The sequence below is a fragment of the Nyctereutes procyonoides genome, unplaced genomic scaffold (assembly GCF_905146905.1).
Source record: "Nyctereutes procyonoides isolate TBG_1078 unplaced genomic scaffold, NYPRO_anot_genome, whole genome shotgun sequence".
In the NCBI taxonomy this organism is placed as follows: domain Eukaryota; kingdom Metazoa; phylum Chordata; class Mammalia; order Carnivora; family Canidae; genus Nyctereutes; species Nyctereutes procyonoides.
Window position 1 is genome coordinate 3,419,186 of NW_026575052.1, and position 22,764 is coordinate 3,441,949.

Here is a 22,764-nt window from a genome sequence, read left to right on the forward strand (position 1 = left end):
CTCTTCAAACTGGTGAGTCCTGCTCCTCCCACCCCTCCACTCTGTGAGGGGTTTGGGGCACCAGACCTGGTGCCCCAAACGCTTGATAAATACGTCTTGATTGCCTGGATGTAGATTCACCGCGCTCTCACGGAGTAGGACGAAACTTGAAATCAGCTGCCCATCTTACTACCATCTCTGGGAGGGGGCCAGGAAGGCTCTACACATGCAGCATTGCAGGGGCTGAAGCCACAAGGTACACACACACACACACACACACACACACACACATTTTAAGAGTTTAAAATAGGGCTAACACTGAGGCCTGTCAGGTTTTAAACTTGGACACTGAACTGCCTGAGACTTCACAGAAGCAGAAAACCTGCTCAGCTTTTTTTTTTCCCAGCCTGCCCGGTTGGGCATATGCAACTAATTTGAAAGACGATCTTGGTCTTCAAGTAGATTGATCGATCCTGGTCTTCAAGTAGATTGATGGCATCCAAAACACACACACACACACAAGAGAGAGCCCTACAGATAGATAGTTTGGGTCCTAATGACCTGCAAATGGGTCTACCTGCAGCTGGTGCCCGACACCCATGTCCTGCTCGGAAGCCCTAGGAGCACCTGCTTCAAACAGTTCCTCCTCCCCCTGTCCCCCGTGTGCAGCTTCCAGACTTTGTAGGAGGCTAGAAAACCCTTGAGACCAACCAGGCTGTGACCCCATTCCCTGCCCTCGCTCCTCCAAATCACTCAAATGAGTATTTGGGCCATCCCTGAACCTTGACCTCTGTTATCTTTTTCAATCCATCAGGGGTTTCCTGGTGCCTTCGGAGCGTTTGTGATGATTAATTAGCGAGCTGGTATTTATAAAGTGCTAAGTGAGTGCTGCAGTTTACAGCCAACTTTACCTCTGCCGGCCTCCCTAATCCCTCCCCAGCATCTCAGGCTTCAGGGACCACCCAGTTCTGCGAGGCTCTGGAATGCCCCTCAACATCCACTCTGCGCTGCCCCCAAAACCCAAGAGCTCCTCCCCAGCCCTCCCCATTTCTACTCCATCTTCTTCCAAGTGCTGTTGTTTCTCTTAATATCACTTTGCCCCTCCCCGAAAGACAGTTACACAAGTCAATGTGGGAGGAAGAAGAGAAACATAAGTCAATGGTGACTAAGTCTGCCTAGCTCCCTTGCCACTGGAATATTGTCAGAATTGGCTCTGGCTCACTCTGCCTCTGTAAAAATCCTCTGCGGAGGGTGTGATTTTTCCTGAAGATCATTCTTTCCACATGACCAAATGCTGTCATGTGTAATCAGTCCAGATCGTTTCTTTCTGCCCAAATCCATGCTTGGGGCACAGCACTCCCGGTCGTTCAGAAATGATTCCCCCTATCGAACAGGCAACTGTTCCTGGAAGGTCCATGGGCTGTCCCCGCTTCTCCTGCTCCACTACTTCATTTCTGAAAAAAATGTCTTTCCTCAAGCCCAGTGGTCTCAGGAGGAAAGAGGTCGAATGGAGCCCCCCTCGCCACACTGCGTGCATCTCAGGCGTGAGCAGATCACCGGCTGCGTCTACAGGTGGGGCCCAGAGAGGAGACAGAGAACTGAGCATCATGAGCTCTCACCCTGCCTAAAACTTTGAGAACCTGTGGCAAAATCACCCCCAAGAGGTGTTAAAAGGGCTCACCCATGTGGGCAGCACTTCCTGAGCTCTGCATGAGTGTGACAGCAGCAAGGTCTGGGCGATCCGTTCCCCTTTTACAAGACACAATGGCTAATGAACAAGAATTCCTCAGCTGCATCGTGGGGCCCGCCCAGCCTCCCGAGGGTTGTGCCCGCTTGTAGGAGCCAAAGGGGTAAGTAACCGGGGAGTCTGATACACATGGCCCACCCGAGTAACACAAGCCAAAACCTATCTGGTTTTCACACACATGTAAAGTTGTTTTTTAAGAAGGCAAACTCCCACATAATCCCATTACTATTAAAAGTTTGCTCCCACGTCAAGGAGATGCAAAAACATATCACAACGAAGGCAGCCCTGTTTCACGCAGACACATTATGAATCATAGATTGGGGCAGGTGGAGGTTCACCAGAGCTTTCAAAGTAATCAGCGGCTTTGTGGGGAAGGCTAAGAATCTGGTACCCCGGAGCCTCGGCAGACAGAATTTTTTTTTTTAATTTTATTTATTTATTTGAGAGAGAGAGAGAGCACACAAGCAGGGGGAGGAGCAGGGAGGAGGGACGAGAGGACTCTGCACCGAGCATGAAGCCCGATGTAGGGCTCCACCCCAGCATCCTGAGATCATGGCCTGAGCCAAAATCAAGAGTGGGGCGCTTAACCCACTGAGGCACGCAGGCGCCCCTGCAGACAGGATTTTTAAGGTTTCAATCTACACCCCATCCCTAGTCTTTTGCATTCAATAAAAAACAGACTATTTTACTTCCACTGGGTCCTTCAAACCCACACATGGGTGATATTGAAAACTGCCTTTTGCAAGAAGCTGAAGCAAACTGCCCAAGACCCGGCAGAAACGCAACTCTGAGCTTTAAAAGAAAACAACAAAAACACGTCATTGAAGCTGAGCGTCTTTATTAGACTCAAAAACACTCTAAAAAAAAAATAAGTTAATGAAAACATCCTATTTTCTGAACCCTAAAGCATTTCTCTCAATTTTGTCCTCTTCACATACCTTTTGAATTAATTCAGCAATATTCTCAAACTACGGCAAAGGGACAGATGCCAAGGAGGGGTCCCGTTTTATGCAAATCAGCCTGTGGCTGCCTGCTGCCTCTACCTCCTCAAGTGCTCTCTGCCTGCAGACCTTGGGTCCTTGAGCCCCTGCATCCATCTTTCCTCTGCAACAACTGGTGAGAGCGGTTTCTGCACAGGGATCCTCAGCCTTGTCCTACCGTTTTAGGGAACCAGCACAAAGCACCGGCCTCCCTCTAGATTAGAGACTCTCAAACTTCAGTGAGCAGAACCCCCCGGGGGGCTTGTTAAAACGCGGCCTTCGGAGGCCCCTGCGGAGAGCTGTCTGGATTGGGGCCTGGGAACCTGTATCATAGTCCCACCCCACCTGCCACAGTGGTCCTGCTGCTGGAGGGCCCAGCTTTGCAGTTCTAAGGTGGGCACGCCAGACCCCAGAGAGAGATCCCTCTCCCCTGGGCCCGGGCCCCGAAATGGCAGCATCAAAAGCTCCCTGCCAGTTCCCCTAACGCAGAGTCCCCGGGGACGGCCGGCCGGGGCCCAGCCGCGATTCTGCGAAGTCATCCCCGTGACGGCGTGCGGGCCCGGGGGCGAGCAGCAGCCCCCTCGCGGCTGTGCCCCCCTCCCCCGCCTCCGGGAACCGATCTCCCTCGCGCACGCTGGGCCCGCCCTTTCGCAAAGCCGCCGCAGCGGCACCGCAGTTAGGGCCTCGGGCGGGGGCCCCCCGCGCACGGATCCACCTCCGTACCCTGCAACCCTCACTGAGAACGCGGGTGTTTAACCGCGAGTCGTCTCCATGGCAACCGACAGGGTGTCACAGACTCGGGATTACGACTCCGCGGCGCGGGGGGTATTCCAGAGAAGGGGTTGGGGGGCGGCGTCCCTCGAGGGCCCGACCCGCACCCGAACTGAAGGGATGGATCCCCCGCCTTCCCGCCGCGCTCCCGGGGCGCCAGCACGACCTCTGCGGCCCCGCGGCCACGGCGAGCCCCGAGGAGGGGGCTGACGTCCGCGACGGGGGGCGGCGAGGGGTGCGCGCCCTCCGGCCGGGGCTGCGGAGCCGGGGCGCGCGCGGGAGAGCGCACGGGGGGCGCACGGGGGCGGGGCGCACAGGGGGAGCGCGGGGGGGGGCGCACGGGGGCGGGGCGCACAGGGGGAGCGCGGGGGGGGCGCACGGGGGCGGGGCGCACGGGGGGCGCGCGGGGGGGCGCACGGGGGGGCGCACGGGGGGCGCGCGTAGGGGCGCACGGGGGCGGGGCGCACAGGGGGAGCGCGGGGGGGCGCACGGGGGCGGGGCGCACGGGGGGAGCGCGGGGGGGCGCACGGGGGCGGGGCGCACGGGGGGCGCGCGGGGGGGCGCACGGGGGCGGGGCGCACGGGGGGCGCACGGGGGCGGGGCGCGCGGGGCGGGGCGCGCGGGGCGGGGCGCACGGGGCGGGGCGCACGGGGCGGGGCGCACGGGGCGGGGCGCGCGCGGGGCCGAGGTCCCACCCCCGGGGGCGGCGCCGGGCGCCGGGAGTGTCAGGAAGAGGAAGAGCGCGGCCAGAGGCGGTGCGGGCGCGCGGCGAGCAGGGGCCGGGCCGGGCGAGCGCCGCGCGGGCCACCATGGCCACGGACGAGCTGGCCAGCAAGCTGAGCCGGCGGCTGCAGCTGGAGGACGAGGGCGGCGCCGAGGCCCCCGAGCAGCCCGGGCTGAACGGGGCGGCGGCGGCGGCGGCGGCCGGGGCGCCCGACGAGGCGGCCGAGGCGCTGGGCAGCGCGGACGGCGAGCTGAGCGCCAAGCTGCTGCGGCGCGCCGACCTCAACCAGGGCATCGGCGAGCCCCAGTCGCCCAGCCGCCGCGTCTTCAACCCCTACACCGAGTTCAAGGAGTTCTCCAGGAAGCAGATCAAGGACATGGAGAAGATGTTCAAGCAGTGAGTGCCCGCCCACCCCGAGCCCCCGAGCCCCCGAGCCCCGGCGCCCCGGGACGGGGGTCCCCACCCCGCGTCCCCTTCCATTTCATCACGAGGCTCCAGGACCTCGTCCGCCCCCCCCCACCGCGAGACGCGGCCGGCGCCCCCTACGCGCGCACCCGGTGTGGGGGACCGCGCGGCCCCCCGGGTCATCCCGAGTCCCCTCGAGCCCCCACTACCACCATACACGTGAGGCCGAAGATTCTGGAGCTCTGGCCTAGGACCCCTGCCCCGGTGGTGAAGCTTCCCTCGCCTCCACCAGACGCCCACACAGCCTGAGATTTGGGGGCCCTGTGGCCTCTGCCCCTCCCTAGCTGCTGGAATTCCCCACCCCCACCCCAACACCCTGGTCAAAAACATCCACACACACACCCAGCGCCTCAGCAAAGGTTACCATTCCCTGCACCCCGTGTTGTGCCCATTCTTCTCACTGGGGTCCTTTCATTTCCTCTGCTTATCTCAGGTTCCCCTTAACATGGGTTCTGGGCAAAGAACCTCCCCCCACCACCTGCTTCCCCCTGTTTGGCACCTGCTAGCAAACTGTGGTCAAAGGCCCTCCAGACCCTTCCACCCCTACCCCTATCCGCGCTCCTAGCTAGGACCCCAATCCTTGACCCTCAGGTGGGGAGGGATGCCTCCATCCTGCCCCCCCAACTCTGCAGGTATTTTACACCCATCCTCCCTTCAGGGCTGAGTCCCCTCCTCTTTCCACACACAGTTCCTCCCTCCTCTTGCCCTAACCCCCCCCCCCCCCGCAGCAGCCTTACAGTCACTGCCCCTCCCCACAGTCCTTCCCCCCACTGTGTCCTGTTTCCTCCCACACGGGGTTCCCAACACCCCCTATCTAATTTGCCTGGTTGCTCTCACCCCTACCTTTTCCTCCATGTAATTCCACACAATGTGCCTTAGCAGGTTGGACAGGCACCCCCAGGCCTGTGGCTCAGCCCTCCCCACCCACCTCCCCAAAAAACCTTAACATCTCTGTGAAGGGACTAAATGGTCCCCTTCTGGTCCATCCCTGAGTCCACGCAGCTAAGACTGAGATGGGCAGCCAAACTCTTCACAACCAAGGCTATGCGGGGGCCGATGGGGGGTGGGGTGTAAAAGCTCTCGGCCTCCTTCCCTTTGGGACCCTTCCCACTTCTTGTTGCCTATCCCCATGCCCCTGGCCCCTGGAGGGGGAACAGCCCGGGGGTATGGTCCGGAGTGGAGAGGTGCTGACCCACCTTGGCTGAGGCAGGAGGACAGGGCAGGATAGCGCTGTGTGCCCAAGCAGGAAGCCCAGGGAGGGGGTGTTTTGCAACCCCACAGCTTGAGAAAGCCTCTTTCCCACTTCTCATCGCTGCTGCTTCTGCCTTTGGCCACCACACAGGGGAAGAGGGTCTTGTTTCCCAGACCTGGATGGTGGGAACCCCGTACTTTCCCAAGGGTCAGTCTGGGGGGAAACTGAGCCCTTAACCCTCCTCTGGGCCTCTCTCTGAAAGTGCCTGGGTCCTGAGGACCCTGCCTTTTTGACTCCAGGGTCTTTGTTGGGAGTTCTAAAGTTTCTTTCCCCACCAAAGACTGTCAGTGTCAGGAGAGCAGGATTCCAGCCCAAATTGATGGAAAGCTCCTTGAGCCCAGGGCTAGGTATAGACAGCTTCACTGTCTGGAACTTCCTTGTAGAGCCTGCCCGCCCCATGCCCTCCCCCCAGAGTGGGGGAAGCAGTGCAGGGGAGATGGTTCAAATGCATCTGTGATCCCTGCATTGATAGAGCTCCTTGATTCCACCCAGCATCCCCATGACGTAGAGCTGTCATCATCACCAGGGCACAGTTGGGCGGTCTGGGCACAGACAAGTTAAGTAACTCGCCAAGACTAGAAGATGATGGAGCCAGGATCCGAAATCAGGTCTGTGACTCCAAAAGCCATGTTCCTCCCTCCTGGGTTTTGCATCACAGACATCTGCTTCCATGTGGGAAAACGTACCTCACCAACACCCACTTCCGTGTTCATGGCTGATTTTCCACCTTGCGGACCCGCCACTGGCCCATGTCTTTCTCCCAGAATCCCCCTTGTCTTGCGTTCCCACAGCATTCCAACACCCCACCAAAAGAAAGAAAGAAAAAAAAAAGAGGTAGAGAGCTGTTTGGGAGAAGCCCTGCACCCCGAACGAGAAGGGACTTGGGAGGCTGCAGTTTGGTCAGAAGGGGCGCAGGACCAGAGGAATGGCCTGGAAGCTGCATTTGTGAGCAAACTCGCTTTCTAAAGAGGCTGCTTTGGTGTTAGTTTGACAAGATGAAGTCTGGGGGGAGCTGAACCCCTTCCACCACCCCCTGCAGGCCCTCTCTTGGCCCTGCTGCTGCTGCTTGCTGTGTTGGAAGGGGTGGGGGGCAGGAAGGGGCCAGGGAGCTGGACTTTTAGGGAAGGAAGTGCCGCCCGCCGGGGGCCCTGGCCAGGACAGAAAGCTGCAGGTTTTGTATTCAAGGAAACAAGGCTTCACTGTGCCAGCCGAGCCCAGCCCCGCCGAGTCCGGCCTGTGAACGGCCAACACACAGGCTGTCGGGACGACAAAACCCTTGTTCCGCTTCTGCTGTCCTAGGGGGGCCCCCACCTCCCGGGTCCAAGCGCAGCCCTGCTGAGAGGACCCCCCCACCCCGGGTCTCCAGCTCCCAGGCCCTCCTGGGAGCAGGGTACAGGAGCTAGAGAGGTCACAGGGAACTGGGAGCTGGCCTTCCTGGGAAGGCAGGAGCTGGAGAGCCCCGTCTTCTGTCCCTGCTCTGCCACCAAACGGCCTCGTGTGTCCACCCTCCCTCCCTAAGTCCTTGCGTCTGTAAGAGGAGCAGGCTGTGTGCAGCAGCGACCTTATGTCTGCGGGCCCTGAACCCTTCTGGATGACAGACTGCCTTCTTCCAGGGTCTTCTGGTTCCTCTGGTTCCTCTGTTCAGTGTCTATCAGCAGATCCTTCCTGAGGAGGGAAGTAGGAGGAGGATCCAAGGGGATTGAGGGAAGCAAGACGGGCTGTCCACCATCACTGACCTCATGATCCAGCCTCGCAGGTTCCCGCCGGGAGGGACCTCCAGCCTTTCTCCCCATTTTACAGAAAAGGCAGCTGAGGGGCACCTGGATGGCTCTGTGGGTTAAGCATCTGCCTTCGGCTTGGGTTCTGATCTCCAGGTCCTGGGATCGAGCCCCAAGTAGGATTCCCTGATGGGCGGGGGCCTGCTTCTACCTCTGCCCCCGCTCCTATGCTCGCTCTCCCTCTCTCTCTCCCTCTCTCTCCCTCTGCCCCTCAAATAAATGGATAAAATCTGAAAAGAAAAGGCAGCCAAGACCCAGAAAGGTGTGGTGACTTGCTTAGGGTCACAGGGAAGTTCCCAGTAGCTAACCCGGAGCATCCTTGTCTCTGCACTGAGGCTGGTGGCCCCTGCCCCCCGGGCGGGGCTGGGAGGAGGTGACGCATGTAGGGCTCTGGCAACGTGCCCAGCACACGGAGGTCCTGCCTCCATGGAGCCTGGATTCTCAGGCCTCCCTCCCTCGGGGGGCCTCAGGCTAGCACCACTCACCCCTCTCCCCACCTCTCTCCACCCATCCATTCAGGGCTGCCTCTGGAACCTTCCGGCCAAAGCAGGAATGGTGTGACCCCACAGAGCCTCCAGGGGGCCCACCTCTGGGCTGGCGGCAGCCTGTGTGGGGCTCTGTGGGGTTTTGGAAGCCGAGACCTGCCCTAGAGGTAGGCAGCCACGTAATTCTGAACCTGCCGTGGAATCTGAGGAAGATGCCCTAGTTCCCTGCTTGGCCAGCCTCCTCCCCAGACGCTCCATCTCATGACCCCTTGCGTCAGAGAGGCGGCCTTCCCTCTCCTTCTGGATGCCTGTGCCCTCCCCTCTTCTCCCTTCGCTCCTCCTCCCACAGGTCTCCTCAGACCCCGTCCCTCACAGCAGCCCCCCAGCATCCTCCCTGGAGGACGGTATGGCACGATAGCTAAGAGCAGGGCCTTCGGAGTCTGCAGCCCTGGGCTGGAATCCCAGCTGCAGGCCGGGGACAAGGCACTTGAGCTTTCTGGGCCTCGGTTCCTCCCCCTGAAGTAAGGAGAATAATAGCACCCGCCTCGCAGGGCCGTTGTGAAGTGTTTAACCCGGTGCTTGGCACAGTTAAGTACCGTGAAGTTCCTGTCACCCGCCTCCCCGGGCCTGGCGGTGGTTGTCTGGGCTCGCGTGGAGGGTGCTCCGCAAAAGCTACCGGCTGCCTCCACTTACCCCCTGGAGAGCTACCGGGCAGGCGACAACCTCACACTTCGGGCCGGAGTGTTGGGGACCCAGCATGAGAACCCCCCCTTTCTCCTGCAGAATAGGCTCTCTTGATTGCCGGCTACATGTGGCTCTGATAAATAACCAAAATGGGGAAACGAATTCATTATCACTTAATTACGTGGAAGGCAGGTGGCAGGAAAAAGGAGAGAGCAAACAGCAGCCCTGGAGTGATTCAAAACTGGGACTCCAGTGCCCGTCTGCTGCGGTGCAGCTGGGCGACTCCGGGCGGGGTGCTCAGCTTTGCGGCCTCACCCCGGGCTGGAGACCCTGCCTGGGAAAGTTCTGAGGATTCAGTTTAAGGAGTCCTGGCCCTTTGTAAAGAACCCACCATCGTGTCCGGCCTGTGGGCTTTTGGAAAACGTAACATCTATTCATGTCATCATTCATCCAGCACACATTAGGTGTCTGCTGTGCACAAGATCTAGAGAAGCAAGGGGAGAATAAAGTTCTCACCCTCAGACTTTAAGTCTCATGAAGAGCAGTGGTGTAGAGGGGTCTCGGGGGGTAGAGACGATGGGCCTGGAAATGGAAGTTCCCATTTCTTTATGCCTACATGAGGCCTCAGCGCTCTCACGAGGGATGCCCGAGGGTGCACTCTCCGCAGCCAGGCCCCTGCCTCTACGCCCTCTCCTCGTTACATGGAGCCACCAGGTCCGGTTGCCCACAGCAGCACAGTGAGGTGGGTTAACGTTGTCCCCATTTGTCAGATGAAGACACTGAGGCTTAAGGAGGTTGAGTCATGTACCTAAGGTTAAGAAGTGGCAGGGGCAGGAACAGAAGCAGGTCTGCCTGCAGGGAGCTCCCTCCAGAGGGCAAGGGGGCTGTGTTTATGGACGGGGCAGGGCAGGGGGCGCTCTCAGAGCCTCAGGAGGGGAAGCCCTCTGGGGAGGAGGTATAGAGGTTGGGTCCTTCCACCTGCAGCTGCCAGGAGCCTGGTCTGGGGAGGGAGGATTGCCGGTACTCGTACTCGCTACTCACCCTCTGCTCTTCCTACTTCTCTTCTGATTCTGAGTCACCTTCCCCCCCACCCCACCCCCCGCCTGAGCAACAAGGTTCCCCTTTGGCCTGCACCTTCCTGACCAACTTCTCCTCCCATAGTCCAGAGGCTCTGGGAGACCAGGCCCTGCCACCTCAGGGGAGGCCCATTTGCAAGGCCAGCCCAAGCGGGTGGAGGAGGAGGAGACTGTGGAGGAGGAGGAGGAGGCCATGTGGACAGTCCCCCCTCCCTCCAGCAGCTAGTTCCCTCTGACTGCTGAGCAGCCTTCTCCTTGGCTGACTTCCGCTTTTCAAGGACTGCAGAGAAGCAAGTGTCCTGTGCCAGAAGGGTGCAGCTCGAGGGGAGCCAGGCCTGGGGTTCCCGAGCCGCATGGAGAGCCTCACGTGACGGGGACGGGCGCTGGCCCCTACCCCATCCTGGGCACTTTGTCTCTTATTTAATCCTTTTATGGCATCCTGTGAGCTCCTCACCCCTCCTGTCACAGATGAGAACGCTGGGTCTCAGAGCAGTTCCGGCCCCTGTCCAGTGTCACACAGCTAGGAAGGGGGGACGGGGTGGGGGGGGGACAGCATTTGAACTTGGGTCTGCCTGCCTCCAAGTCCCATGCTCCCAGGGGACCCAAATAGGGCAGCATCGGCTTCTTAGAAGTGCAGCTCCACTCCCAGGGTCTCTGGATCGGAATCTGATTTACTTTAACACTCCAGCCTAAGAAGCACTAGGCCCCCACAGCCGTCTCCGGCCACTTGCCTGTGGTGTTCCTTCGGGGAAGGCAGGTTACTCAAGTCTGGGCGGTGAGAGGAAGATTCAGTTGAATAATAAACCCGAGGTTGGATCAGACACTCAGTGAATGTTCTCTGCAATCATTGTTGTAACAATAAGTATTACTAAGGGCAGGCAGGAAGGAGGCAGTGCAGGGAGAGCTGGCCGGGCACCCGCCGCTGACACTACGAGCCCAGGGAGATGCCCTCCTGGGCTGGTCGAACCCGAGATTGGGAGGTCCCAGGCCCTGACAGCGCCCAGCAGATTGCTGTCAGCCTGGGGGGTCTCCCCCTTGATCCTTAGACTTACTGAAAAGCTGTGGGAAAGCCGTGAGCCACACGTGTGCACACACACACACACGCACACCCGTGCACCCTCTCCTGGGCTGACATGGCCACAGATCCAGTGTCCGATTCTGCAGATAGGACTGGAGGAAGTGGTGAGAGGCTGGGCTTTCCCCACATGAGTCAGGCAGCCTGGGGGTGGGGGCGTGCAGGACCAGATGAGCAGTTATCAGAGCATGGGGGTGGCCACCCGCCCAGGGGGACGGGCAGGGCCAAGCTGGCTGTCACAGCAAGCACGGCCAGAATTTCTCTGCAGCACAGAACTTTCCTGCCCCAGGGGACCTGGCATGGCTTCCTGTTTCATAGGACAGAGAATGCAGAGGCCTGGGAGCCACCGGGGGAGACAGGGTGCAGGAGGACCAGCTCTGTGAATGCCAAGACCAAAGCCAGGAGGGCCTGGGGGACCCTTGGTCCACAAACACCACCCTCTCCCGCTGTTTATCCTCCTGGGGACTCCCATGGCCAGAGGGGACCCCTGCAAAGACCTGGGACATGAAGCAGAAGGGACGGAGTTGGGGTCTGCTGTGCTCTCACCTCGTCCCTGTGCAGCGGCTGTGCTAACTCCACACGCTGCCACCAGACTCCACAGCACAGCTGACGGGTGGTGAGGCCCGGGCACGAGGAACAACCCTGTACTAGACCGTTCCAGAGCCAACACACATGGGCTGCCTTAAGCGAAGCAGTGAGCTTCCTGTGCTCAGAGGTATTCAACACACAATCAGGGGAACTGCATTAGGGATGTGACCTTCACGAATATCCATGCCCCCCTCCCCCCGACCTGAGATTCTCTAGTACAGGGTGTGTGGGCCTCAGGCCGTAGCTCAGTAGCTGACAGCATGTGTGCTCCATGAGACCTGGGTTCGGATCCCAGCTGTGGCCTTGGCCAAGTCACTTCCTCCCTGAGCCGCCTCCATCGCCTCATCTGTGACAAGGGGATATTTGTGCCCACTCCGCAGGGTTCTTGTGAGGCTCTGATGCGGGACACTTGGCGTAGTGTCTGGTGCATAATAAGTGCTCAGCAGAGAGTAGCCACGAAGGATAATATTGTCATGAAACAGGGCGTTGATCCTGCAGGCTGTAGGAGCTGCCCCGGCCACCACTGCCCCGGCCGACACCCCGACACCCCGACGCCTGGTTATCAGAACCAAGGGGAGGAGGTGCAGCCAGCTGTGTGGGCCCTGCTCAGCCCAAAGGGGCAAAGTCCGCCTGGGTGGCGGCCGCTCCACTCGGGGCACATGGGACGGATTTGGCCACCAGCATCCGGGGCGGCAGCTGCCGAGCCCTGCCCCTGCCCATCGTCGAGAACTATTCGGGGGAGGGGGAGGAGTGAGGAATGTGGGCGCGGTGCCAGGTGCAGCAGCCTCCCTCCAGCACCGGAGAAAAGTGCTGAGCTTCCAGCCCGTGAGCTTTGTTGCCCTTGGTGCCCAGTGGAATTGGCCCTCCCAGGCAGGCCCCAGGCCGGGCTCCCAACCCAGCGTCCCCCAGCCCCTTGAGCTTGGGAATGCAGGACCCTCCACGGGACCAGGAGGAAGAAGGAAGCAGACAGGCAGGAAGAAGGAGCGTCTCCAGCTTCTTGGGCTGTGTGACCCGAGGCTGGTTGCCACCGCCTCTGGGCCCCATTTTCACCCACATAACAAAGCAGGTGGACGAGCTGCGTGGACAGATCTTGTGCGCGGATCTTAGTTCCAGCTCAGGGAGAGAGCCGATGGATGAGAGGGTCTCCCAGCCGAGGCATCTCCTGTGTTGCCAGTCATCCACCTGCTGGTGGCACGGTGACAGCCCCGCCCCACGCGCACACACCTTGTCACTTCCTTCCCGTGAGAGGAGGAACAGAGTAATCCAGGGCTGAGGCTCCTCTCCCTCTGCCCAGCAAGAGAGCGGAAGGCTCTGTCCTGCTGTCTTTCCACCTCCCCGCGTGGCGAAGTCTCTGAATCAGGCCTAGTGGGGGAAGCAGAGGGAGCCTCGGAGGAGGGGGAGATGCTGGGGGCAGTCCTGGATCATCTTGCCCACCCCCTGCCTCCAGACCAGGCTACAGCAGGCATTTCCTCACAGCCGTGCACCATCAGGCCTGGCACCCAAGGGCGAAGCCCTTGAATTTTTTACCATTATCATTCTTTTCAGCACTGTTTTTACGTTATATGCACAACAGACTTAGTGTCTGGCCCACAGAAAGTTCTCAGTGGTCACTATTATCATGAAATTAGTAGGCTTTAAGCACCTGTTGTGTACTGGGCATTTTATGTTCATCTCATTTAATCTCTAATCCTAAAGGTAGATAGTGATGATAATGCTTCTATTTATTATCACTGATGATGGGGTGTGGGGGGTGTTATTGCCGTGGGCCAGGCTCTGTGCTAGGGACCTACGTGGCTTGTCTCTTAATCTTTGCTTCCGCCCCGAGGTGGGTCCTTTGATGAGCATGATGTAAATGGGGAAGCTGTGGCTCGTGGGGTCAGGTGACTTGACCAGGGTCAGCCAGCCAAGTGGCAGATCTGGAGTTTGGACCCCAGCCAGTCGCAGCAGAGTTGATGTGAGCGCACCTTCAAGGTCATCTTCAGTCACATCCACGCCGGGCACCTGGCTGATCCAGTGGCCCCCGAGCCCAGGGCACGTAGTAGATGGCTGCTCCCCAGGAGCCTAGTGGGAACAGGGCCTCCCCCACCCCGCTAGTGTCTCCTCCTTTGAGGGACCCACTCTCTCACCCCAGCACCTGGCCCCTTCCTGACCTCTGTTGCCTCCCCTTGGCAGTTGATCTGCTGGCACTGGGACCAGCCCCTGCATTGCCCCCCTGGGGGCCAGAGCCCGCCGGGGAGAGAGCCCAGACCCAATAATTGATTGACCTGTGATTGATGCAGGCAGCGGTTCAAGCCGCGGATAAAGCTGCAGCCCAGCCGGGCCTGGCAGCCGCCAGAGACCAACAAATAGAGAGCCAAGGTCTCTGTCCAAGTTCGGGCATCCTATCTCTACTTCTCTGAAAGGGAGCCCCCCCCCCCAGCTCCAGGGGAAACCCACAGACGCGGGCAGTAAAGGAAGCAGGGGCTCGGGAGAGGCAGGTGGGGCAGAGAGCAGTGTGGGAAGCACGGGGGTGGGGTGTGAGTCCGTGGCCAGCCGGCCCCCAGGCCAGCGCCCTCACCCCTACAGCGAGGTCACATGGGGAAATAATCCCGACCTCCCAGGATTGCTGAGCACAGAGGTCGTGAAGGAAAAATGCCTGGCACATAGAAGGCGCTTCGTAAAGGAGACTAGGCTCATTATAGTGATCGTCAAGCTGCCAGTTCTGGGGTCCCCCCACCCCAGTGCTGGGCACTGTGCTCCGTGCATGCCGTGGAGAAGCTCAGCCCGCCCCCACGGTGCCCCGGCCTGAGAGTCCCCATCACACTCTGCTGGGGGCTCGGGTGGCAGGGGCTGTGGGGACCCAGGCAGTCTGCTCCGGCCCCGCTTGGCCCAGGAACGCCTGGTGCCCTCACCGGGACAGCTCCGGGACCGGTCCCTAGGGGCCACGCCAGCCAGCCCCTTCCCAGACTCTACGCGGAAGGAGGGGCCTCTGCCGAGCGGCCCACAGGGCCCCCTCAGCCGAAGCGGAGCCTGGAGCGGGTGTAGACCTGCCTGACCCTCCGAGGCCTGCAGCCGTCTACACAAGCGCTCACGTTGGCTCCCACCGTAGCCCCGGCACTGCCCGACGAGGGGACCTGTGGCCCATTTGTCCCGCTCTGCACCCCTCCAACTCCATAGGGGAAAAGGCTTCAGGACCCTGTGTTCCCTGCAGGGTTCCCAGAACCCCTTGTGTGTCACTTCCAACCACGGGCTCGTCTGTGTGAACTATTTATACCCCTCGCACCAACATGCGGCGCGGTGCTCCCGGGCAGACATCCTTCTGCTGGCAGCCCCGGGACACCTGGAAGCGGCTGGGCGCAGATGGGCAGGTTTAGGAGCTGGGCTCCCACCCCCTTCCTTTCCTGCCCCGTGACCTTGGGCAGGTCACTGAACCCCTCTGAGCCTCCACTATATAATAAGGTTCTTACGGGGACTGGGTACAGTGAAGTGGGTAAAGATCCTGTTACAAAGGCAGATTTATTTCAAAAGGTGGCTTCTGTGAGGTGCTCAAGGCCGTGCGGGGCTTATATATAACTAGAGGGGGGACAGGGAAGTGGGGGGCCGCGAGGAGGGCGCAGAAACGAGACGTGTGTTTACGCAGGGGCTCCGAGACCGGGCCGTCGGTTTCTGCAGCTCCGGCCCCTCTGTGTCACTCTCACACAGGCAGCTTGAGGCCTGGGGTGACCCAGGCATCTTAGGCCCCTGAAAAGCCCCTTTTAGCCCTGAGGCCACTCCTCCCACCGCCCACGGGGAGGTGGTCAGGGCAGGTGCTCGGTGAGCCTGATAAGAGCCCACATCCGTCATGCTGACAGGCCCATGACAGGCCCGTCTCGGGGTGAGGGGGGACTGGGCCCCGAGGCCGTCTCCTAACCAGGCTCTGACCACAAGGAGGCCAACCGGGAGGTGCATTTAGACACGTGCTGTCCCCGTATCTGCTGGGGACAGAGAGACCTGCAACGTGCAGACACACTTTTATCACCGAATCACTGTCCCAGCCCCGTCCAGTGCAAGCCAGTCCCTGAAGTGACCCCAGGCCTTCTGGAAGTGGACCTCCCTCCTCTGACCTCCTTTCTGTGGCCCTGCCCTGCGACACGTACTACCCTCTGCTTTCTGGGCAGAGACAGGAGTGGGGGAGAGATGCCAGGCGGACCCTGGAGATGACAACGTCAGAGCCTGTTGGGTGTGTCACCCCCACACCCGACCCCGTACCCCCGTGGTATCGTGAATTAGTTCTCCCTGCTGGTTCCCAGCCCATTTAGTACAGGGAGGCTGTGGCTTCAGCTTCCTTACGCCTCTTGCTTGCCCAAAGGTTAGCATGTAAGAGGCTGCAGGCCAGGTGGGGAGTTCCTCGTCATCAGAGGTAACCAAGCAGTAACTACACCCCAGGACATCACCTAGACAGAGGTCCCTTCCAGGGTGACGGGCTCCTCGCCGTCCAGCCTAGGGCGCTCTGGCCGGTCAGGTGTGAGGAGTCAGGATGTCCTTAGCCTCTGCCTTTGCTGCCACAGGTACGACGCCGGCCGGGATGGCTTCATCGACCTGATGGAGCTGAAGCTGATGATGGAGAAGCTCGGAGCCCCGCAGACCCACCTGGGCCTGAAAAACATGATCAAGGAGGTGGATGAGGATTTCGACAGCAAGCTCAGCTTCCGGGAGGTGAGCCCGCTCCCCGTGGGGGGACGGGGGGCATCTGTTCCTGCCTACATGTTCCTACATGGTCAGCACCTGAGTGACTTGTGGATCCCTGATCCTGGAGGGCTCCGTGGGGCGTGGAGTGTAGAGGGGAGACGCCCAGAGAGTGAAATGCTGAGACTCAGGAGAAGAGGGGACAGGTGGAGGGAGCGACGGGCACTGCGTTTGAGAGAGGCCAGGCTCTGCGCTGGGTGGCTTCACCCTCCGGGGCTCGGTCTCTGGACTCCTAGGGACAGGAGCCGTGAGCAAGCCTGTTCTGTGCAGGAGGAAATGGGGACTCACAGCCGGATAACGGGACTGGACCCGAGGCAGCCTAGGGCGAATGACAGGGGTGTCCTCCCTGGAAGAAGGAGCAAGACGCACAGAGGGGACAGGGCAGGAGAAAGGCGCTGGGGAGGACGAGTCCAGGAGGGTGCAAGGTGATGCTCTGGAGTCGGGACAGACCCTTCGTCCGCCACTCTCTGCTGCTGAGATCCGGGGCAGGGTTTTCCCTTGTCTCTGTGTCATCCTCATTCTGTAAAGTGGGCACAATCCTGTACCTGTAGGACTCGGTGGGGAGGGTGCTCCTCGCTCCTGCCTGCGGGAGCCCCTGGGAGAGCAGGAGGTGGGTCGCCTTGTCTCCCGCTGTACGGATGGGCCACCCGAGGCCCTGAGCCCTGACCTCTGGCTCCTCCCTGACAACGTGCTTCTCTCCCTGCCGCAGTTCCTCCTGATTTTCCGCAAGGCGGCGGCCGGGGAGCTGCAGGAGGACAGCGGGCTGCACGTGCTCGCCCGCCTCTCCGAGATCGATGTCTCCACCGAGGGCGTCAAGGGGGCCAAGAGCTTCTTTGAGGCCAAGGTGAGGAGCCGGAGGGTGGGGGGGTGCCTTGACCCCACCTCGAGGACGCGGGTACCCCGGGGGGCGCGGTGGGGGGCAGGCCCCTGAGTTAGCTCAAGGGTCCGTGCTCCCTGCTGAGACTGGAGACAGGGGCGCTGATGCCAGGGTGGGCTGGGCCCACGGCGGCGCTGCTGGCTTCTGTCCCCTTCCATCCGGGCTGTGATCCCTTCCAGCCTCCCCACCCCGACCCCAGCCCCAGCCCCGGGGCGCGTGCAGGGTATATAGCGTGAAGAGCAGACACGGACCACTCGGTGCCGCCCTGGGGCACCCAGAACCACGACCCCCAGAGGGCCGGCCCTTGAAGGGCGGCCCCACAGGTTGGCGGAGCAGGCCCAGAAGCACGGTCGGTGCTGCTCCCGGGCCTCGCAGGGACCCCGGCACCGCCAGCCCCAGCCTGCAGGGCGTGTGGCCCCAGAGGCGCCCATGCACACGGGCATCCTGCTCCTGGTGCAGCACAGCTCGGGGCAGCTCCTGGGTTCTGAGCTCCCGGGGCACCTGCTTTTCCCTGTTTCTCCCTCTGCCTGTGTTGGCCAGGAACAGTCCTTCTGAAAGCCGCCCCCGCCCCCCAGCCTCAGCTTCTGGGGTTGATGGGATGTGCCCGGGCTTATCAGTGGGACCTAGTTTGCAGCTGGGCATCCCAGGACAGGAAACGGGATAAGAATGGCAACATGAGGGGCCACCCGGGTGGCTCAGTCTGTTAAGCATCTGCCTTGGGCTCAGGTCATGACGTCAGGGTCCTGGGATCGAGCCCTGCGTCCGGCTCCCAGCTCAGCGGGAAGCCTGCTGCTTCCTCTCCTCCCTCTGCTGCTCCCCCAACTCGTGCTCTCCAATCCCCTCCAATAAATAAATTTTTCTTAAAAAAAGAGCAACATCAAAGCTCCCACAGGGGACTCACTCTAGGCAGCAGCTACCAAATGCACGTTCCAGCTTGCAGTCCACGCAGCAAATCCACGAGTCTGTTACTGAGCCGCAGCCCTGAGCAGAAAACAGGCTCAGAGAGGCCAGTGAAGCACCTGGGCCGGGGCCAGAGCTAGTGAGAGGCGAGAGCGGTGCAGGGTCCGGCAGGCGGAGGGCCGCAGGGTGGGCCGGAGAGCCCGGAGGAGGCGCAGACCCCTCCCTGACCGCCCCCGGCGCCCCTGCCCCATGCAGGTGCAGGCCATCAACGAGTCCAGCCGCTTCGAGGAGGAGATCAAGGCGGAGCAGGAGGAGAGGAAGAAGCAGGCGGAGGAGATGAAGCAGCGGAAGGCAGCCTTCAAGGAGCTGCAGTCCACGTTCAAGTAGCAAGGGGCTGCGGCCTGACCCCCGGCCCCCGCCCGGCCCCCCACCCCGGCGCCCAGCCAGCAGGGGCGGGCAGACTGGAGGCCAAGCCTGATCCTGGGCTCTGTCGAAGGGACCGTACTGAAAACCTACAAAGTCTGTGAACGGAGCCAGCTGAGGGGTGCCCCAGGCGGCCCGGCCCCTGCTCCCCGCACCGTTCCCGAGGCCGGGCGCCAGCACCAGCTCCTTGCCGGCCCTCCCCCGCCATCCCTGCGTGTCTCTCGCCCCCCCCGGCCGCCCCTCTGCCTGCCCGGCTCCTGGCCCTGGGGCCCCCCCAACCCCGGGGTGCTCGCCCTCCATACACTCCCTTCCTCCCCGCCCACAGGCCGCCTGTCCTGGGGCCCCCCAGCCGCTTCCAAGACTGGGGAAGGGCAGACAGCGAGAACTGGGGGGGGGGCTCCAGCTCTGCGGCAGAGCGGGACCTAAGGGGCTCATCAGAGGCACTGGGGGCTCCCCACCCCACCTGTTCTCTCCAGCCCTGCCTCCTCCCGCTTGGGGGGGTGGGAGGTGCGGTGGGGGCAGCACGCTTCTCTTTTGACAAAGGGACCCAGGACGCTCACGTGGGGACCCCAGCCAGGCAGGGTGGGGGGCAGCTGTGCCAATCTACCTCACGGGCCCCCGCTCTGCCGGCCATGCCAGGGATCGTGGGAGGGAAGGCCGCTCCGTGGTCGCCCGGGGGTCCGGGGAGAGCAGGGTGGGGACGAGGGATTGGCCCCTTCGCAGGGAAGGAACCAGCGCCCGGCTCCGATCCCCGGGACGCGTCCAAGAAGTGCTTTAAGTGGTTTGCGCGGACCGGGCGGTGGGGACCAGGGGCCTCGCTCGGCCCCTTCGCGCCATCCTTCCCCGAGTGACGTGCGCCGCCTCGTCAGCAGCGATGGGACGTGTCCCGTCCCCCCACCCGCTGAGGAAGCATGGGGACCCCAGCCCTCCCTGTGCCCCTCCCCGGACGGGCTGCGGCCCAGCCTGCGCCACCAGCCCGCTCCCACGCAGCTCCCAGTGTGCTCACCCACGTGTGCGCGTGTCCGTGCGTGTGTGCGTGTCCGTTGCCGTGTCGTGAAACTGTGCCCGTCACCCCGTCCAAACAAGTGAATGGCCGTCGAGGCCGCGGTTATGCAACTTCCGATGTGTGTCATGACAATGTCACTGCTTTTTAAACTTGATAACTCTTTATTTTAGTAAAATGCCCCCAGAGTCCACAAAACTGTTGGATTTGCAGAGGTTTTATTTTTTTGGCCTTAGAACCTGCGGAAATTAGGAGGTACTGACCCCAGTGCGGCAGCCTTGGCCCGGGATTGCGTTTGCCTTAGCGGATATGTTTATACAGATGAATATAAAAAGTTCTTTTTCTTTGGCTTATTGCTCTTTTTTTTTTCCCCTCCTCCCTTCTCACCTTCCCCCAAAGAAAGCTACTTCTTCATTTGGTGGTACAATTATTTTTTTTAACTAAAATAAGATAAAATTCTATATTCTTATGTGTGTGCGGTTCTTGTTGGTCAGTGGAGGGGGAGGGGAGGGCCTGGGAGAGGGAGGAAGGGGACCGTGTCACCTGGTCCTGGGGCAACCCTTGCTCAGGTGGCTCCGGGGCCCTGTCAGAGGTCCTCCGCCCCCCAGGAGACCCTTCCTAATGGGGGAGGTTGAGTGTGATGCCACCTCCTATCAGCAGGGTTTACTCTAAGCGCTTTACAGATACTTAGGAAATCCTCACGACCAGCCCATGAGAGGTGCTGATTCATCTCCCAGGGAGTCTCCCAAGGCACACAGGCTGGGTGGAGGGGGAGACCGGGCCAGGTCGGGGGACAGGATGCAGGTCCAGCCCCCTTGCCCGCACAGCCACCCCACCAGGCAAGCTCAGAGGAAGGTGTGCACAGGGAGTGACACCGCCTCTGTGCGGGTTCCAGATGGATGCACCCTAGAGCCCCCCCAGGTCCTCCCCGGAGCAGGGACACACAAGCAAGACAGACTGGGAGGGCAGCGTGATGAGACCCGGGTGCTCCCCGCGTGGCATGGGAGCCTCATCTGTAGGCTCCTATTGGGTCTCGGTCTCCCCATCTGTCCGATGAGGGGGTGGGCTAGGGTCTCGGGTCAGCGGAGCCCCGCAGTCCCCAGGTAGGGGTGCCACCTGAGTTCAGGTGAGGGAGTGTGGGCTTGGGCTGGGCATCGCTGCCCCCAGGTGGCCGTCACTGGCACTGCAGCGGCCCCTGGCTCCCTCCCAGGCCCTGCGAGGGGACAGCGGGGTCCCTGGAGCGTGTGTGCTGGGGAATGCCACCCCCACGTGCCACCCACTGCCTAAGATGCCACCACCATTAACACAGCCTGTTAGGCTAAGCATTGCCCTTCAGTGCTCCTTCCCCAAGGGAAGAATATGAGAACCCCCAATGTCCTAGCTCAGCGGGTCTCAGAACAAAGGGACCGAGGACACTGACTGGGAAGGATTAAATTCAAGCTCTAGGGACACCCGCGTGGCTCAGCAGTGGAGCGTCTGCCTTTGGCTCCCGGCGTGATCCTGGGGTCCTGGAATCGAGTCCCTCATCGTACTCCCCGCAGGGACCTTGCTTCTCCCTCGGCCTGTGTCTCCGCCTCACTCTCTCTCTGTCTCATGAATAAATATTTTTTTCTTTAGATTTTTATTTATTCATGAGAGACACACAGAGAGAGGCAGAGACCAGGCCGAGGGAGAAGCAGGCTCCATGCAGGGAGCCCGACATGGGACTCGATCCCGGGTCTCTAGGATCACGCCCTGGGCCGAAGGTGGTGCTAAACCACTGAGCCACCCCGGGCTGCCCTAAAATCTTTTTTAAATAAAAGAATTAAAAATAAAATAATTTCAAGCTCTAGAGTCCCGCCTTCCCGCTTTCCCACGCCGGGACCTTCCACCACATCAGCAGGTCTCAGCTGGGAGGGGCCCCTCAGCCCCAGCCTGCCCAGGACCCCCACTCCCCGGCAGAGGGACCAGGCTGAGGAATGAAGAGGCCCTGAGGGACTCAGGACCCAAGACTTGGAAAGGGACATGGTTCCTTGATCCCCTCCCACGTCCCATCCTCTCAGCCCCCATCTGACACCCATCAGCGAGCCTCCAGGCCCCTTCTGAACCCCCAGCACCAGTACTTCCATCTGGTCCTAAGGAGAAGCACCGCCAACACCCGCCCCTGCTGGCCGCTTGGTGGCCCTCACCCCAGAAGCACCTGCCACCTGGGAATCCTGTCCCAGCCACTGGAAAATATGGTCCCAATCAGTGGCACCTGCCCCGTTTCTCAGGCTATCACCACCGTCTCACTCCCAACCTTGACGCTGCTCCTCCCGAGAACCCCCCTCCACCCCCTCTGCCAAGTCACCCTGGATTATTTTTCCAGGAAGTCTGGCCCTGAGTGTCCGAGGGACCTCGCAGCCCAGGCCCTGGGAGGCCCCATTCCAGACCCTGGAAAGCACAGAGTTGAAGGCGATGAGAATGGGGATCCCAGCGTTTTCAACACCCTCAAGTCCTCAAATTTGTTGTGGACGTGGAATCCGTAGGAAAGGAATCCTTTCTCAACCTGCACGCCACTGAGCCCCCGGCCCGGAGGAACGAGCCTCTTCTCGTCCAGGGCTCCCAGCCCAGGGCCCAGAACACTCGGGGAACACCTGCTGCCCCCCCAGCAGGGTCAGCGGTGCTGAGCAGGGTCTAACCTCTGCAGCTGCAGCCCAAGCACAGGGTCTGTGCACGGCAGGTGCTCAGCGAATGCGGGAGGGAGGGATGGCGGACCGGCCGGCTGCTAGATCCACGACGTGTCAGCACCTCACAGACTGCACAAGCAAAAGAGTCAAGTCTTTAATCAAGTTAATCCAAGGGGCCCCTGGGTGGCTCAGTGGTTGAGCATCTGCCTTTGGCTCAAGTCGTGACCAAGGGGTGCTGGGATCAAGTCCTGCGTCGGGCTCCCTGCAGGGAGCCTGCTTCTCCCTTTGCCTGTGTCTCTCATGAATAAATAAATAAAATGCTTAAAAAAAAAAAAAGAAAAAAAGTTAATCCAGGAAATCCACTCCACAAGGCTCCCCTCTGCAGATATCGACAACCTCCACTCCCACCCCATGGCGGCGTCTTTAGCTTTGGTTACCAGCACCAGAAAATCAGGTCAGCCACCCACGTGTCATAACTTAGGCAGTTTGGACCAACGGAGTCACGGCGTCCGCTGCATCAGCACCCAGCCAGCAGGGGCTGGCCACACCCACGAGGGAGCACCCACTTCGGCCCAGTTGCTCCCAGTGAGAACGCAGTTTTGTCC

General features: G+C 60.8%; 1 protein-coding gene across 1 annotated transcript; it reads left to right on the top strand.

Annotated features, from left to right (window-relative positions):
• Nucleotides 1–4,209: 4,209 nt before the first annotated feature.
• EFHD2 (EF-hand domain family member D2) lies at nucleotides 4,210–19,972 on the top strand. The gene is made up of 4 exons (XM_055332849.1): nucleotides 4,210–4,597; nucleotides 16,131–16,278; nucleotides 17,018–17,152; nucleotides 18,341–19,972. The coding sequence occupies exons 1-4, from the start codon at nucleotides 4,287–4,289 to the stop codon at nucleotides 18,470–18,472; spliced, it is 726 nt and encodes a 241-aa protein (XP_055188824.1). The 5' UTR covers nucleotides 4,210–4,286; the 3' UTR covers nucleotides 18,473–19,972.
• The last annotated feature ends 2,792 nt before the right edge of the window (nucleotides 19,973–22,764 follow it).